The 16,986-nt window shown below is 35.8% G+C and overlaps 1 protein-coding gene across 1 annotated transcript in view; it reads right to left on the bottom strand.

Annotated features, from left to right (window-relative positions):
• The window catches only part of LOC142318202 (myogenesis-regulating glycosidase-like), a 56,194-nt gene that overhangs the window by 19,657 nt on the left and 19,551 nt on the right, over positions 1 to 16,986 (bottom strand). Inside the window, exons 3-4 of the mRNA XM_075354762.1 lie at positions 13,278 to 14,314; positions 7,247 to 7,612 (exon numbers count right to left, since the gene is read on the bottom strand). Coding sequence (XP_075210877.1) covers positions 7,247 to 7,612; positions 13,278 to 14,314 — 1,403 coding nt within the window. The remainder of the gene's footprint in view (positions 1 to 7,246; positions 7,613 to 13,277; positions 14,315 to 16,986) is intronic.

Here is a 16,986-nt window from a genome sequence, read left to right on the forward strand (position 1 = left end):
GACGTGGGGATTATCTACCTCAGGGCATTATTATTATTATTATTATTATTATTATTATTATTATTACTATTGTTGTCATTATTCTAATTATTATTGTAAGTTGTTTATTATTATCGCTTCTTTTTCTTATTATTATCATTACTACTGTCATTATCATTATTATTGATTTATCTTGTTATTACTTACGTTTTTGAACCAATAAATTGTAATTATTTAAAAATTTTCAATTGCCAATCTCTCAATATCCTGATGAAGCCGCGAACATGCAACAATATGAAGAAAGGGGTTTGAATTTCTTCAAACCCCTCACAAGACCTTTGCAGCTGCTTCAATTAACAAAACTAATTTATCACCAAATTTCAAAGACCCGTACTTAAAATATATTTTATTTCTAGGAAACAATGTGAATCTCATGGGGTCATATTGCTGCGTTCCTTGTACTATCAAGAAACCTATATCCCCTTTATTAAAAGTAAAAAACACTTCTGTAAAAAAATTAAATTATGAAATATTCAAATTTGTTTTCAATTAATTATTTTTTTAATTAGAAATAAAATTATTTTTTAAGGAATTATCAATAAGTTATTTAAGTTAAGTTAATTAAGTTATTTAATTATAAGTTATCAATTACAAATAAGTTGTCCACAACCAAAGCTGTAGATAACAGACTCGATGCCAGGACATTTTTGGATACCTGAAGATCTGTCCCGAATTGTGGAAGAAGAATGCTCTCGATTCAAATCCAGAGTGGGACCTAAGAAACGAAGAGTGCACTGGTGGTCTAACCATATTGCCACTTTAAGGAAGGAGGCCACGCACGCCAGACGGCTTCTTCAAAGACTGAAAAGAAGGGACTTTCTACTATTGCGACAAGCTGAAGTATAAGACTACAAAGAACAACCTGAGCTATACCATTAAAAGGGCTAAAATACAAGGCTGGAACAATCTAGTGGACGGCCTCTATAGTGACCCAGGGGGGCTTGTTTTCAGACTTGTAATAAAAATGTTTGGTCGATGCTTCCGCCATTAGCTCGATTGCGTCTATACGGCGCCGTCCGGGAGTTATAATGTTGATTTGCTTGGCATTTCTCCCGCCACCACCTCATTCGGTCGCCCTAAAGCATACGACCAAATGTCTCTGCCACAAACGGCTACTGAGCCTCAAACAGTTTAGCGACCAGTATCCTAAATAGCTCTTAGAGCTTACCTAACAGCGTGAGCGATTAAGCGCGGTGCCATACACTACCGACTTCCGTGTCCCAACCGCTCACTTGTCATATATTTGCTAAAATGGGTAGGCGTACCCCGTCAACCACTAAAAATATATATGACATCCGTTAATTAAAATTTATTTAGTCAAGGCAGCAATTCGCTGCTACGCCTAGGTCGTTGAATGCCAGCAAGTATCTGTCCACTATATTAAAGCGCTTGGAGCCTTAATTGGCCGGTGGTAAATTCATTAAAAAAAAAAACAGTGAGAAAAAAAAAAGATTATAAAAAAAATATATCTATTTTTTTTATAATCTCTAGATTAGTTTCCCACAGCAGTGCGGTAGGAGTCTTTTCCCTTAGGTAAACTACTGATGTCGGTTGAACAAAGCAACCGCATCAAGAAACTCCCACACGGTCCGACAATGCGGCTCTCGCCATACTGAGTCGCCGCTTGTGAGTTGCCAATTTTCCCTTGACCTCTAAGTTCCAGGGTGGTCTGGTCTCTGACCCCCCCCCCCCATGCCAAGAGTAGGGTAGTCAAACATCAGGTGTTCATTTGACTGGACCTCCCTGCAGACGCACAACTTATCAGCTGCCAGGCGGAACCGAAACAGATAATGGTTTAAATTAACATGGTTGGTGAGCACCTGGGCACCAATTGCCCTTAAAAACGAGTTCGAGGCATACTATCTCCCCAGATCCTGTATAAATTTATACAAGGATCTTCCCTGGGTCGTAGTGTGCCATTCCAGCTGCCATGCATCCATCGCCAGGCTCTCCATTCCGCAGGCGGGAGATGGGCAACTGAACGAAATTTAGATCCGGTGCATTGTGATCACCGTTCCGCTCTGGTACTGGCCTGGCTCGAAACCGCATCCCAAATACCTCGGCCTCCCGACCTCTTCGAAATTTCTACATGGCTGCTCGAACTTTCACCACTAAATCGATTTGGAGAGCCTTTCCCAATACAGTGGTAGCCTCGTAGGAGGTTATTTTAAAATTACCAGTGTATAAAATTAAGGCTCTGCGCTGGGCACTTCTTAATTTTGAAGCCGTCCGGGGCTTGTTCATCTTAACGAAGAAGGGATACCGCAATCGACTGCATACACGAAGAACGATTCATAACTGAAGAACTTAGGCTGTGGCCAGGATCAATGTTGATAAAAGTCCGTGTCCCGACGGCGTCTTGGGGTCCTTCCTGAAAGCGCTATTTGCGAGATGCCCCGGATAGATTCTAGACACCTTCAATAGTCCTTTTTCTGCTTGCCGGTCCCGAAACCGTGGAAGATGGGACATTTAGTTCTAATTCCTAAGAAGGACACTGAGACATTCAGACCCGTTTTGCCTGCTAAATACCATTGGGAAGCTTTACGAAACCTTGATCACGGGGAGAGTCTGAGCAGCGGTAGAAGCTAGAGGCTGCTTTTCGCCGAACAATTTGGTTCCATACATAACAGATCCACAGTGGATGCGATCTCCCATGTTCTAATATGGGCTCGAAACACGGCGGCCGATACATGGCAGATCAGAAGGATTCCTTTAATCGTCCTACTTGATATTAAAAAGTGCGTTCGGTAGTGTTCCCAGATCCGCTATGCTAGGTGCAATGAGAGATAAGAATATGGATGACTACATTATAACAGTAAAACGACTGCCTCAGACGATTGAGTAGTGAATTTTAACATGCATAGCAGAGTCCCACAAGGCTCAGTACTCAGCCCAGTCTTATGGGAGCTATTTTTTTACCCCTTTCTGAGGCTTGAACTTCCGGGTGAGGCGAATGTTATCGCATATGTGGACAATCTCGCGGTATTAGTGGCCGGCTATTCGGAAGATGAAGTAAAGATCAACGCGACGGATGCCATTTCCATAAGTAACTGGCTACAGAGACGAGGCTTGCAGTTAGCACCCCACAAAACTTCCGCTGTTGCTATGGCTGGTCGAAGAAGAATACGAGACATTAAATTCATGGTCGAATGTCACGAAATCACCACCAATACCTGGGCGTGTGGTTGGATAAATCCAGACTTTTCAACGTTAACCCACCGGGTTGGTCTAGTGGTTTACGCGTCTTCCCAAATCAGCTGATTTGGAAGTCAAGAGTTACAGCGTTCAAGTCCTAGTAAAGCCAGTTATTTTTACACGGACTTGAATACTAGATCGTGGATACCGGTGTTCTTTGGTGGTTGGGTTTCAATTAACCACACATCTCAGAAATGGTCGAGCTGTTAATGTACAAGACTACACATCATTTACACTCATACATATCATCCTCATTCATCCTCTGAAGTATTATCTGAAAGGTAATTACTGGAGGCTAAACAGGAAAAAGAAAGAAAAGAAAGACTTTTCAACACAACCCACCGGGTTGGTGTAATGGTTAACTCGTCTTCCCAAATCAACTGATTTGGATCTCGAGAGTTTCAGCGTTCAAGTCCTAGTAAAAGCAATTACTTTTATACAGATTTGAATACTAGATTGTGGATACCGGTGTTCTTTGGAGGTGTATCATTAAGAGCCTGTGCATGTTCTTTGGAGGTTGGGTTTCAATTAACCACACATCTCAGGAATGGCCGAATTGAGACTGTACAAGACTACACTTCATTTGCACTCATACATATTCTCATTCGTCCTCTGAAGTAATACCTGAACGGTAATTACTGGAGGCTAAACAGGAAAAAGAAAAAAGACTTTTCAACAAACATATTAAAGCTATGACAGAAAGAACTGGGAACATCACTGGCAGTCTCGGTAAGCTGATTTGACCGAGACGGGGACCTCGTGCCAGTAAGAAAAGACTGATATTTACTGCCGCCACGTCGGTACTGCTGTATAAAGTGCCGGCGTGGGTTGATAACTTAATGATACAGAGAACCGTGAAGAGAATAACAGTCCTAACATGACAGATGGCCATGCGGATTTCTGCAGCCAACAAAACAATCTCATCCGATGCCATACAAGTGATCGCTTGGTTTCTCCCAGCTCCTTATAGCAGCCCAACTCCAACGGGTGTACTCTGGTGTTGATCCAGAGGAAACACGAGCCCTCTTACTTCAGGAGTGGCAAACCGAATGGAACAAAACCAACCTGGGCAGATGACCAAACTACTGATCCCTCGAATCGAGCCCTGCCTCAGGCGGGGTTTTGGTGAGTTGGGTTTTCATGTCACCTAGTTCCTGACTGATGGTCATGAGGAAGCTGAATTTCTATGAGGAGTCCCGCAGAGGAGAATGGTGCCGGAGGGTGCGGGGACGGACAGGCTCTCGGCTGTGTGCCTAGGGGGTCCACCGTACGTGGGGGTCGCCTGGGTGCGATGAGGCCAGGGACATTCTGCTCGTGCGTCTAATGGTTGCCACTGGTAAGTGGTGTGAGTATTTGAGGTGTCTGTCTTTACTGCTGTGTGGGTGTGCATCGCGTGGATGTTGTGGATGTTAGAAGCTTTGTCCTGTTTTCTGCAGGGTTCTTGTGCGATGTTGTTGTCGGTGGTTGTATTTGACGTGCTATATGTGTTGTTTCCAGTGATGTTGTTTGTGTGGGGTGAAACATTTGTTGGTTTGTTATGACTGTGTGTGCGGGTGATTCCTCCTTCTTCTGATGAAATGTTTTTATATGCAGTCCCAGGAAGAAAGGAAGCCAGAAGGGTTTATTCGGTAGTGCACAGGTATACATACGCCCTTGGTTATAACTGACGGAACCTGTTAGCGAGCCCCACACTGCTTAGGTGTCCGTAAATGGGGTTCCTCCACCTCTTTAAAAAAATAAAAGTTCCTGTCTGAGCACAGGGACTTCTGTGCATACCTTCATAGATTCAGAAGAAGGGCCTCCCCAAAATGCCTGTATTGTGACGAAGAACATACTCCTGCCCACACATTCTTTGCATTAAATGGGATCAAACGAGACTGAGACACAAGGTAAATAGACTAACACCTGAGACTACTGTGAATTATATGCTGACTAACAGAAAAACTTGGTATGAAGTAGCGAAGTACGTTGAAGAAATTCTGATGACTAAAGAGACAGACAAGAGAATGGGAAGCAGATTAGTGCGATTCTGAAGACAATTCAAGATAAAAAAAGCTTATTGGCGAAGGAGTGACGGACAGCTCCCTGCTGAGCTGCCGCTCGTCCGCGATTGGGCGGATGGACGATGGTGATGAGGCACGGGGACTCCTGATCCCCCGAGCCCGAAGTACCCTCCGAGTTGTGGAATGCTTAATTACCGGGCCGGCTCGGGGGGTGAGGAATGGTGTGATAAAAGTTTTAGTCGGAAGGGTGTGAGGTACACATAAGCACTTAATTACATCTAGCCGAACCCGTGCGAGATCGACACTCCCCCATTTATGAGGGGTACGTAAATGTTATTTCCCTGACTCATCAAGAAAAAAAAACTAATTACAGTAATCTAAATATGTAAGGCAAGCATATAAAGTAATACATATTATTCGCAAAGTGATTTTACATATGGTAATGTAAAAAAAAAAATATATTTATGCAGCCCCATTTTTTTCTGATCGCATAACAACACTAATACCAATTTTGAAACTTTTTAAATTATTTAATCTATTATAGACTTTATTATAATTAAGAAGAGAAAATAACCATTTTATTCGTATGTAATATTATTAAGTATTGAAATAATATACCACTAAATTATTTGTTTATAAATCATCAATGTATCATATAAGAACGTATTTTTTACACTCAGAAAGAATAGAATTATAATAGAAATAATACTGTTATCATTCAACGTTTAGAATTAAAGTGAAAAAGTCAGAAGATTGTTAAATCATTATTTAATTAATTCCAAAAAATCTTTAAAGAAATTTATAAGAATGGTTCGTTAATTCTTGCTTACATCATTTATTTAATTACAGACTTACCTGTTTCCATTTCATTGCAGACAACTTAAACTAAAGCAGTGTGAAAATGTATTAAAATATTATGGATTTAATATTTTAACTTACTTTCACAAATGGGCGCAGAGAGAGAGAGAGAGAGAGAGAGAGAGAGAGAGAGAGAGAGAGAGAGAGAGAGAGAGAGAGAGAGAAACTGCTAATTTTGTCATTGAATGAGCAAATATAGATATAAATTAAGATCATTAAGATTTACTTTTTAAGTACATCAAAGTTAAAAAATCTGATGTGGACACCACATGACTACCTTTTACGCCTATTAAATTACATATACACATTTTCAAAAATACATAAAATTTTATTTCACTAATAACTTCTGATATTTTTTTTTAATTTTTTTATTGTTATTATTGAATTATTATTTATAGTAAAATTTTTAAATTAAAAAAAAAAGTTAAAAAAAACTGAACTGAGTTAAAAGAGAAGAGTTACCAAAGCATCTGAACTATTTAGTGGATGCTGATACACTCTTTACTTGTACTCAGTTTGGCTGATGATGTGAATTTCTTATGTAAAGTAAATAATAGTTGAGTGAAAAAGCATCGAGTCTGAGTGAGTGTCTTAGCTTAAGTTGTGTAAAAGAATAATGTTTTGAATAAAAAACACATGAGGTTGAGAGAAAGCAAGAGAAAGGTAATTTTGTGTCTGTGGGCTACAGAAAGGAAGAGCACTAGACAAATATCTTCTGATAAAATTTAGATGAATTCTAAGAACTAGCACTACAAAAAAATTCCAGTTTTTGAGATTTTGAAGAAGTGAAAGCAAAGGAAAGGAGAGTATATCTGCTGAAGAGGAAAGCTTCAATCACTAGCAAGACAGAAAAAAACTGGAATTTTAGAGAAAGAAAATATAAAAAGAACATCAAAAAACACACCTTTAAAGGAAACTTTTACTGCAGGTCTATGAAGAGGAGATAAATATACAGAGTAAAAAAACTACAGTTTTTTATTGGTGCATAGACTCCTCACAAACTTCACCATTCCTGTTATACACTCAAGGTTAAAATATGAATTTATTCTTAACTTTAGTACTTTACTAGAGTAATACTTTTATTAGTATTTAATAATAATATATTTAAATTAGAATAAGTATTTTAATATAATTTGTTTAAAATAACTTACCTCTTTATCATAATCAAAAGGAGCAGCAGAAAACTGTATAGTAGGCATAAATGTATTAGCTTGCAGCCATCTTATAAATAATTCTTTGGTAATTGGAGTGGTATAACCATTACCACCTACCATATCTGGCAGTACCCAGTTGTAACCGACCATATTTAAAACGAGTAGTGTACTTATTAAGCTTTGTAAACCATTTTCAAATGTCCATATTGAGTCTTTATCAAGCATTCTAACAAATAATGGTAGATTTTGTGTTTTATGTCCAACTCTTACTTCTGATATTTTGCCAAATTCAGCAGCAGTTTCAACAAATGCTTTTGTATAAATCTGAGGTTGACTGATATATGTTCCATTTAATATCGGTACCTAAAAATAGATGTTAAATATTGTAAATTAGATACTTAATTGAAAACAGAAGTTTAAGATTCAGATAAACAGATCAGACAGAATTCATTCTGAAAAATTTAATATTTTCTTGTATATTTCACATGAACTAAAAAATTACTTTACAACAGTACCCCTCTGAACAAGAATCTTTTGTTTGTTTAAAATGAATCTTCTTGGGTAAATGCTCAAAGATACACTTTGAAGAAATCTTTAAAATATAACCTCTAGAATAATAACTAATTAAATATTTTGAGCTGCGTATTGTATTATTTTTTGTTTGCATTTCTATATAATTCTGTTCAAATTTAGCAAAGATGTTTTGTTTTCTAATGTCTCATTTTTTTCAAAAATACTTTGTGGAATGTATTTTTATCATAACTGACAGAATAAAAATTTCTCTGAAAATTGCTAATAGTAACAGTTAGAAACATTAACAATCCATTGTATCTACTAAATTATTTTCAATATTTATTAGTTCTGTTTGGGTAAATATTAAAAGATTAGGTTTGCTTCAATTATATTTATAATTTCTCAAGACCAATTAGTTTAAAAATGTTTAAATATGCGTAATTACTAATATGTAATACATAACGTAAAAAAACAGCGTGGGGGGGGAACAGAAAAGCCCCCTTTAAGATTTATTGTGGTGTTAGTAATGGATTGCAGAACACAATTTTTTGAAACTTTAATCATCCCAGTGTATAGCTAATATTTTGAGCATTATTACGTTTTTAAATTTAATTTGATTTAATGGTTTATATTTATATAAGTTATGTTAAATTTAATTGGCTTACTGAAAAAAAATTTAATTAATATCCAACCATTTTCTGCAAAAAATATGTCATTTTTAAATGTAAACGTGATAACAATAATAGATGTGCGTCTGTGAAGCTGGGAATTGTACAATAGTAGGCCTACACATAAAATGGTACAATATGCAAATCAAAAAGTAATTACATTCATTGAGCGCTGGTAGAAACTAATATTTTATTTTCAAACAGATATTCAAAACTTAATGCAAGATACGATTAGATACACTAATTAATGGAAAAGGAAATTGCAGTGGAAACTAATTATTTTAAATGCTTGAAAAAATAAAACATAATATAAAATAAATAAAATTTAATATATAAATAAATAACATAAAAATAAAAATGTAAAACAATAAAATTATTTTAATTAATTAAACAGAGTGAACGCTATCCACTTCGCAATAAATATTAGAATTTCTGCGGTTACTGTTATCAGAATCATCATCGTAATCACCACTGTCACTTACACTATTTTCACGTAAAGAAAAAATAAATGATTCCATAGTGTTGTCAATAATATACTCTTTTTGCATATATTCAGCTTTTGTTTCCTTAACTTTGTCACTATACATCTTCCAGGTTTTGACAAAGAGAAATATTTGAGTCCGTCTCACTACATACTTGTTAAAGTCATCTAGTCTCTTTGCAGGCATTTTACAGGGTTTGTTTTATTGGAGTAGAAAAAGAAGTCTTCGCAGGATTTTCAGCTGATTTTTCTAATCACAGATTTTTCTCTTTTTTCACTTTTTGGCCATTTTTTTACTTTTTTTCTATCCCGCCCCCAGAGCCGGACCCGCAATTAATCATAACTGCAGCTCCGAGAAGTGCCATCGCCTCAAACTACTTCAGCAGAAATCAAGGTCTCACCCAGATAGCCGGGACCCGGTCTTTTATTATTCGCCATGCCTCTAGTGAGGAACCCCCAGAAGGATTCCCCACCGGACTGCAGTCTTACATTACTCCGCCTTGACTCTAATGGGGAATACGGTTTGATTTACCCCCTATGGCTCCGCCAGGAGTCCCCGTTCACTCATCGGTGGTGAGACGCCGGAGCGTCCCACCCTTCCTGGATGAGGCTATTCCGTGTCGGAACCACCATAATTCTACGCTCCACAGCGAGTACACTTCACTTGCAGTGTACATTTCTGCAACCTCGGCCCTCCAAAATGTGGCCAGAGGTTTTACAGGAAGTGCAGCGGGGTTCCTCTATGGACTTGAGATTGCGACACTCCACACGCAGCTGCTGTTCTTTCTTCACACATTCTTTAATGTCAATCAGGTAATTTGTCTTCTTTTTCCGACATCGGAAATCGATCGCCTTGTTTCATAAATTCGTAAACACTATTTATTATTTCTCGGGCCTGCCGTTTTCGTTTTTTGCGATAGGCTTAAGTTCAGTCATAATTATAAAACATTAAAAATACACAACCGATTATAAAATGAGATTACTTTTCTCAATCAAAATTTGAATAAAAAGAAATGGAATTTGCACAAATGCCTTACATCAACATATACAGGACAACCAATTAATTTACTCAAGCATTCAATAACATAGGCCTGTGGGTAATTATTTAATTTATACTGGCCGTATAGCTATACGGCCAATAATAATTCTTAATATGATTCTATGAAAGGTGACTCATTTCTTGATTTAAAATACTTGGCTTATCCTTGTTTATTTTTACGATACATAAAATCACGATAGATAATAAACTATGTTTATATATGTCAGATAATTGTAATTTTAGTTAATTTATCATTTGGAGTTTGTCTGCTCACGTATTATAATACTTGTTGAGAATAGGCCTACATTTCTATAATATTTACAAATGCACTATAATATTTCTTTTTATGGCAAAATACTTAATAATTTATAAAGCATAAACAGCATAATTAGAAAATACTTGTAATCTATACAACTAATATTATAATATTAGTTGTATTAATATTAATATAGTATATAATAACTATATATTATTATTATTAATATAATAAGTTGTATTTATAAGAAAGCAATTTGTTTTTGCGCGTGAAAATTAAACTAAATGTTTTCAGTTTGGATAACAAACACAGTATTAACCAACCAAGCTTCAAGATTCATTGCAGCAGCTATTCTTCTCTAAACAAGTATGAAAAGTAACATTAAATTATAGGCATAGATAAACCGTAACACTTTATTATTATTCTTTTTTAGTATTATTAATTCTTTAAATCTTATTTTTCATGATTCATCTATATGTTTAATTTTCAAAAAGGATACAGTTTCATGAAACTAGAAAAGTGGTATTATCAGCATATTAGTGACAGCAGTATAGTATGTTACTCATACATTTAGTCTTATGTTGTGTGTTCATATTATTACAAATGACCAAAAATAACCAACCTTCTAGTAAACTGTTCAAAGCAGTTGAGCTGACCACCATATTAATCAAGCTTGACTTTGGTTTCCTGTGCTGTTTGGCTCTTCAGAAAGTAATGTTTGATCATTAAATGAAGTTCTCTTTGTCTATTTTTTATTAATCCTCTAAGAATAATCAGATTCTGTTGATTTTAACCGACAAAGTATATCTAAGGTTTGAAATAGCAAGAGTAGAAATTAAATGTAAAATATTGTACTCCTATCTCCCAGATGCTGACAATACAGCTTGATAAATAATGTGATGGTCAGCTACACTCATTTGAACAGTGTACTAGAAGGTTAGTTATTTTTCAAATAATTAAATTATATGTAGTCATATGTGTGGTTTTTCTAGTTACATGAAACTGTGTCAGTATTTAATCTATTACCATATAGCTCTTAAGTTGGCGTCGGCATACGCCTCAGTCTCGACTGAAGCGATGCAGACGGTAACCTGGATGCAGCCACTTCAGCAACTGGTGGCGGCTCGTGCGCAAATTTATCAGGGTGTGTCTAAGGGCGATGCCAGCAACTGTCTACAGGGATCGGCAAGCCGGGTGGGATGCGTCAACAAAAGGAAGGTGGACGCATCGTTTAATCACGTACGCGTTGAGCCGTGGACCGGGAGGAAGTTTGACGAGCTGGGGTTCTGGCTGACACAATTCCTGACCGGTCACTGGGTCTTTCGTTCATACCTGTGTGGACGAAGAAAAGCTGTAGACCCCTTCTGCCCCTACTGTCGGGAGTTAGACACGCCGGAACACGTGATAGTCCAGTGCCCGCGGTGGAACGAGGAACGCTGCGACTGTACTGTCGTAACTGGACTTCACGAGGTGGGGACTATTGTTGGAACGATGTTACGCAGTTCGGTAGACTTCGACACTGTGACAGGTTATGTGTCGGCAATACTGCAAATGAAACATCGGGAAGCGAGGGGGTAGGGACAGCTCAGTAGGGAGCTGTCGTTCGCCCGTGCTTGCCCGAGTGAGCGGTGGTGATGAAGTTCGGGACTCTCGAGCCACTGAGCAAAAAGACTGAGTCCCGGCGGGGCCGTCCCTTCGGGGTTGTCTCCGTTAAAGGCGAAGCACAAAGGACCGAGTGCGGGTTGCTGGGTGATGGAGGCCGAGAACGGTATAACCGGGCCTGGCATTTCCCTCATCTTGTGTCTAGAGGCAAAGGCACCTCGCGGAACCGTGTTCATGCGTAATTGGAGGTCTGGTTCCGGGGTATAAAAAAATTATATGTAGTCATATGTGTGGTTTTTTCTAGTTACATGGAACTGTATCAGTATTTAATTAATTTAATTGCCAAAATTGCTTTTAAAGTTGAAAGAATATAATACATTCAGTGGAAGTATATCAAGACTGAGAAAAGTCCTTCATATCTTACATTTTACATGTAAGAAATTCTTACAACCTAATAAAACCTAATTAAATGATCTGAAATGGGTGATTTTCCTACCTTAGGGCATAAAAAAATTTAGGGAAGAAGGTCAGATTTCTTCCTAAATGTTAAATGTCTTAACAATATTGGAATCTATTCATTCTAAGAATAACTAACATGGGGAAATGAACTTCAAAATTATTCAGATGGATAAAAAAATGTTGAATCAAAATAAAATTATTTATTTTCACATTGGCTTGGCTGTATTTGAAAACTATGTAAATCCAAACTGTATATGGTGTACAAACGGTAGAGCTATATTGTTTCTTGATATGATTCTAAGAACAAACTGCAAGAGAATATTCAAGCAATAATGAAGTTGTTACATTCTGAACAATTATGAATACTAACCTATAGAATCATATCAATGTCTATCATCAAAACCAATCTACACTGTGTTTTTTATTTCCATCTAATACCAGAAATATCCTGAAGGAAGCTATTGTTAACTTCAGGACAGATTTACTTTGTTTGATCATTAACTATGGTGGTTTTTCCTCCGTATAGTTACTTACAAAGCCTACTTCAGCACTCGTGGAAGTAAAGTTATTTTGCAACCACTTGTGGGAGTAAAACTATTCTGCAACCCAGGAATGAGTTGTTAAAAGAATCTACAAAGAATGTAAATCAAATGTGTATTGTATAAATATATATTTTTTCTTACTCACTTTTCATTTTTTCCTATGAAGATTTTTTCCTTCCCTCTTCTGTATTCTCCACTTAATTATTAATTGTTTTTTTGTGCACACTTTATCTTCTTCAGGAGTTCTAAGTTACCTAGGGCTTATTCTACTTTATGATGTTTGAAACACTACGATTAAAGTTATAATAGGGTGAATAGTTTTTGTAATGAATTTGAATTTTGTTTTTGCTTTTGACTCTTATAATATTAGTATAATATACTAATATTATAAGAGTCAAAATGACTGGAGTGAATCATTTATACTATGCTAGTAATACAATATACTACTGTTTATGAATGAAATTTTACCTGAGGAAGCCAGCTCGTTTCACCAGCATCAAATTTGAAACCATCAATACCAGTTTTGTTAATTAAATTCAAATGAATTTCCTTGAACCAGTGAACTGCTTCATCATTGGTAAAATCTATGATACTTGCTTCACCATTCCACCATTTTGTTTTTATATAACCTCTATGATTTTTTACAAAATAGCCTTTTTGTGCTAATCTCTTGTGCATATAGCAGTCAGTGTTTACAAAAGGATGTGTCCATAATGTGATTCGAAAGTTCATTTCTTTTAATTTTCTCATTAACATTGTTACGTCAGGAAATTTAGTAACATTAAATTCTTTACTACCATAACATATTTCCCAGTTATCGTCGATTTCAATTTGGCTATGATTGAAACCATACATTATGATATCATTTGCAAAATTTATAACAGAATTTGCTGTAACATTCTGTTGAAATTTCACCCATGTTGACCAAATCGGGTGTTTTATCATTTGGATATCTGGAATATCGGATGGTGTCCTTAAAACATTTTTAATTGCATGTTCATGAGCTGTTTTTGGATTGTCAAACTGACATACTGTATACTTTAATCTAATGTTATCTCTGGGCAAATAAGGAGGTGCATCTTTAGCTATAAAACATATTGAATTTCCACTATAAAAACTTGTATCTATAAATAAAGGCACTGTTTCATCTACATAAATGTACAGACCGCTTGAAGTTAGCCAATATCGTTCAGCTATTGACATAAATTGAAAATCTTGAGATATATATGGCTGTGCATCAATATTTAACTCTTCAATAGGCCAGTATTGAAATGAATTTACAGGTCCACCAAACCAATTGTCATTGCCATAGTTGAAACAATCCATTAAAGGTTCATCTATAATACTTTTCCAGATAAAAACATGGCATTTTCTACTTGTTTGCTTTATCATCAATTTTACTTCGGTTTTCCAATCAAGACAATGTAGTGAATCTTTACAAAAAGTAGGATGCCCAAGTTCCTCTGGTAGATTCATACCTATTTCTCCTCTTAATTTTACAGATTCTGTAAAAAAAATGACATTAAATTTAAAAAAATTGACAGTATATATTTGTAAGATTTATTCCATTTTTGTTTTCAATTTTCTGTATACAGAGAAAACAGGGAAATGGAATAAAATCCAATTTTTTTATTTTTTAACTATGGTAGATCAAAATATTAGGTAAAATTTATTTATAAATATAACAATCTATACAGAAGTAAAATAATTAAGTCGCTAAAATAAAATTACATAATTTTTAAATTTACATTCTTGAATTTGATTACACTAATTTTATACATTATGAAAACAAAAGAGCAAACAAAAGCAAATGCACTAAGGTATCAGAATAAATATTTTTTTCAAACTAGATTAGTTATACAATGACACTATTAAGTTATAACTGTAGTCTGGTTTTTTAGTTCTGTAGATTGGATAACTGAGGCGCTAATATTTTACTTATCTTAAATTTAATTAAAGTTTGATAAATTTTAATAGTAATTCATTTTATTCATTGCTTGATAGCATTTATTTATCATTGCTTTTCATATTTTTTAATATTGTACTAAAGAGTTACTAGTTGAATAATAATACTAATTACTCATACATTATTGAGTAGCGCTTTTGTAATATTAATTTATAAGACCTGACTATTATAATGAAATAATAAGAACATCGGCTGAATGACATTTTGAGTGGAGCATCTGTGTGGAAGCACACTTTTTGGTTAATAATTGGTAGTTAGGTTAGGTTAGGTTAGGTTAGGTTTTTTTTAGTTTACAGTTTTCTATCAGTTATTATGATATCATACTTAATCAAAGGATGGCGGTAATGATGTGCTTAATTTGTAAAAATGTGTTTAACAGAAAGAATTTGAAAAATTAGAAAATGTGAAATTCAATAGTGAGATGCTAGTGGTATGTCCAGAACATAAGAAGATGAATATGATTTCAAATTTCAATGATGTTGCACAAACGAAATGGCTAGAATAATAATTGAACAGATAGAAGATGAGACAGAAGGAACAGGTAAAAGAAGAAATATTGAAGGAAACAGCTTATGAAACCAAGAACAGTACACCTAGCAAATCAGACTATGATTGTAGATGGTTCAGAGTTCGATGCTCTGGGGGTAGAAAATGGACTGTTGAAACAGCTTAATGTGGAATTTCAAGACAAAAATGCAATTCCAAAAGAACAAATTGTAAGAGAATATTCAAGCAATAATAACTTCAAGTTGTCATATTCTGAGCAATTATGAATCCTAACCCTCAACAAAACGAATACTTAGTACAAAGGTAAAGATGATTAAGATGAACTGTAATAAAAACATGAAGGAATAAGTGAGACATTTTCTAACTATGGAAAAAACTACTTAAATGAAGAAATTGATGTTAAAAAGTAGCAATGAGCTTATTATTAATTGCATGAATGAAGAGAGTACTAGTCAAGCAGAAGAATATTATGAAAGAAGTTATTTGGTTTTAAGACTTTAATTAATTTAATTTCTTAACTAATTAAGAAATTATGTTGACTTTAGTGAAATAATCAAAGAGAAATTGATTTTGAAGATGAAATTGATTTTTCAATAAAAAATTAAATAATAATGATAACTCAATTTTGTATGTTAATATAAGAAGCTTAAATGCCAACTTCTCCAAACTTGATATAATTATTGAGAGACTGAACACCCCTAGTGTAATAGTACGGGATTGAGAAAAGTAATGGATTGGTAACATTGCGAGCAATCTGGCAACGCTGTGTCCACCGGTCTGTGCTAGACCGGTTTGTTCATCTCTTCCACATGCTCAGTACGAGTTTCAACTCCGTTCAGCCAACACATTATTTTTGACAGCGCCATCACTGAAGTTGTGTTTTTGTTGTGTGATACGAAAATGGAGCATCGGAATTTAGAGCTACGTTGTGCAATCAAGTTTTGTGTTAAACTTGGGGAATCCGCGAGTGTGACCTTTGAAAAGTTGAAACAGGCCTATGGAGAACATTGCTTATCAAGAGCATACGTTTTCGGCTGGCACAAAACCTTTTTGGTAGGCCGAGAACACGTTGAAGAAAACCTCGCTCAGGGAGACCATCAACTTCAAAATCTGACGAAAACGTTGAGCGTGTGAGGGTTCTTGTGAGATCAGACCGTCGTTTAACAATAAGGATGATGAGTGAACAGTTAAATTTAAACACTTTTACCGTACATCAAATTTTGACAGACGATCTGGACATGCGAAAGGTTTATGCGAAATTTGTGCCGAAAAACCTCACAACGGAACAGAAGGACAATCAAGAAACGTGTGCGTTGATCTTCTTGAGAGGATTGACAATGACCAAAAACTCTTCTATCGTGTGATCACAGGTGATGAATCCTGGATATTTGAGTACGATCCTGAAACAAAGCGGCAAAGCGAAGAGTGGTACACTCCGTCATCTCCTCGACCGAAAAAATGTCGAATGAGCAAGTCAAAGATCAAAACCATGCTGATTTGCTTTTTTGACAGTAGGGGTATCGTGCATAAAGAATTTGTTCCTCCAGGACAAACTGTGAACCAAGTGTTTTTAAAAAACTATAAAAATACTAGACTGCAATAAAAATATTGCAGTCTCTTGAAGCGAAATGCTAAGTCTGTTGGGATGCAGGGAATAAGAGCAATCTCTCCTGCAGCTGGACCTGTCAAAATAGTAGCCTCAGT

Source organism: Lycorma delicatula, chromosome 1, assembly GCF_047948215.1.
Source record: "Lycorma delicatula isolate Av1 chromosome 1, ASM4794821v1, whole genome shotgun sequence".
Classification (NCBI taxonomy): Eukaryota; Metazoa; Arthropoda; class Insecta; order Hemiptera; family Fulgoridae; genus Lycorma; species Lycorma delicatula.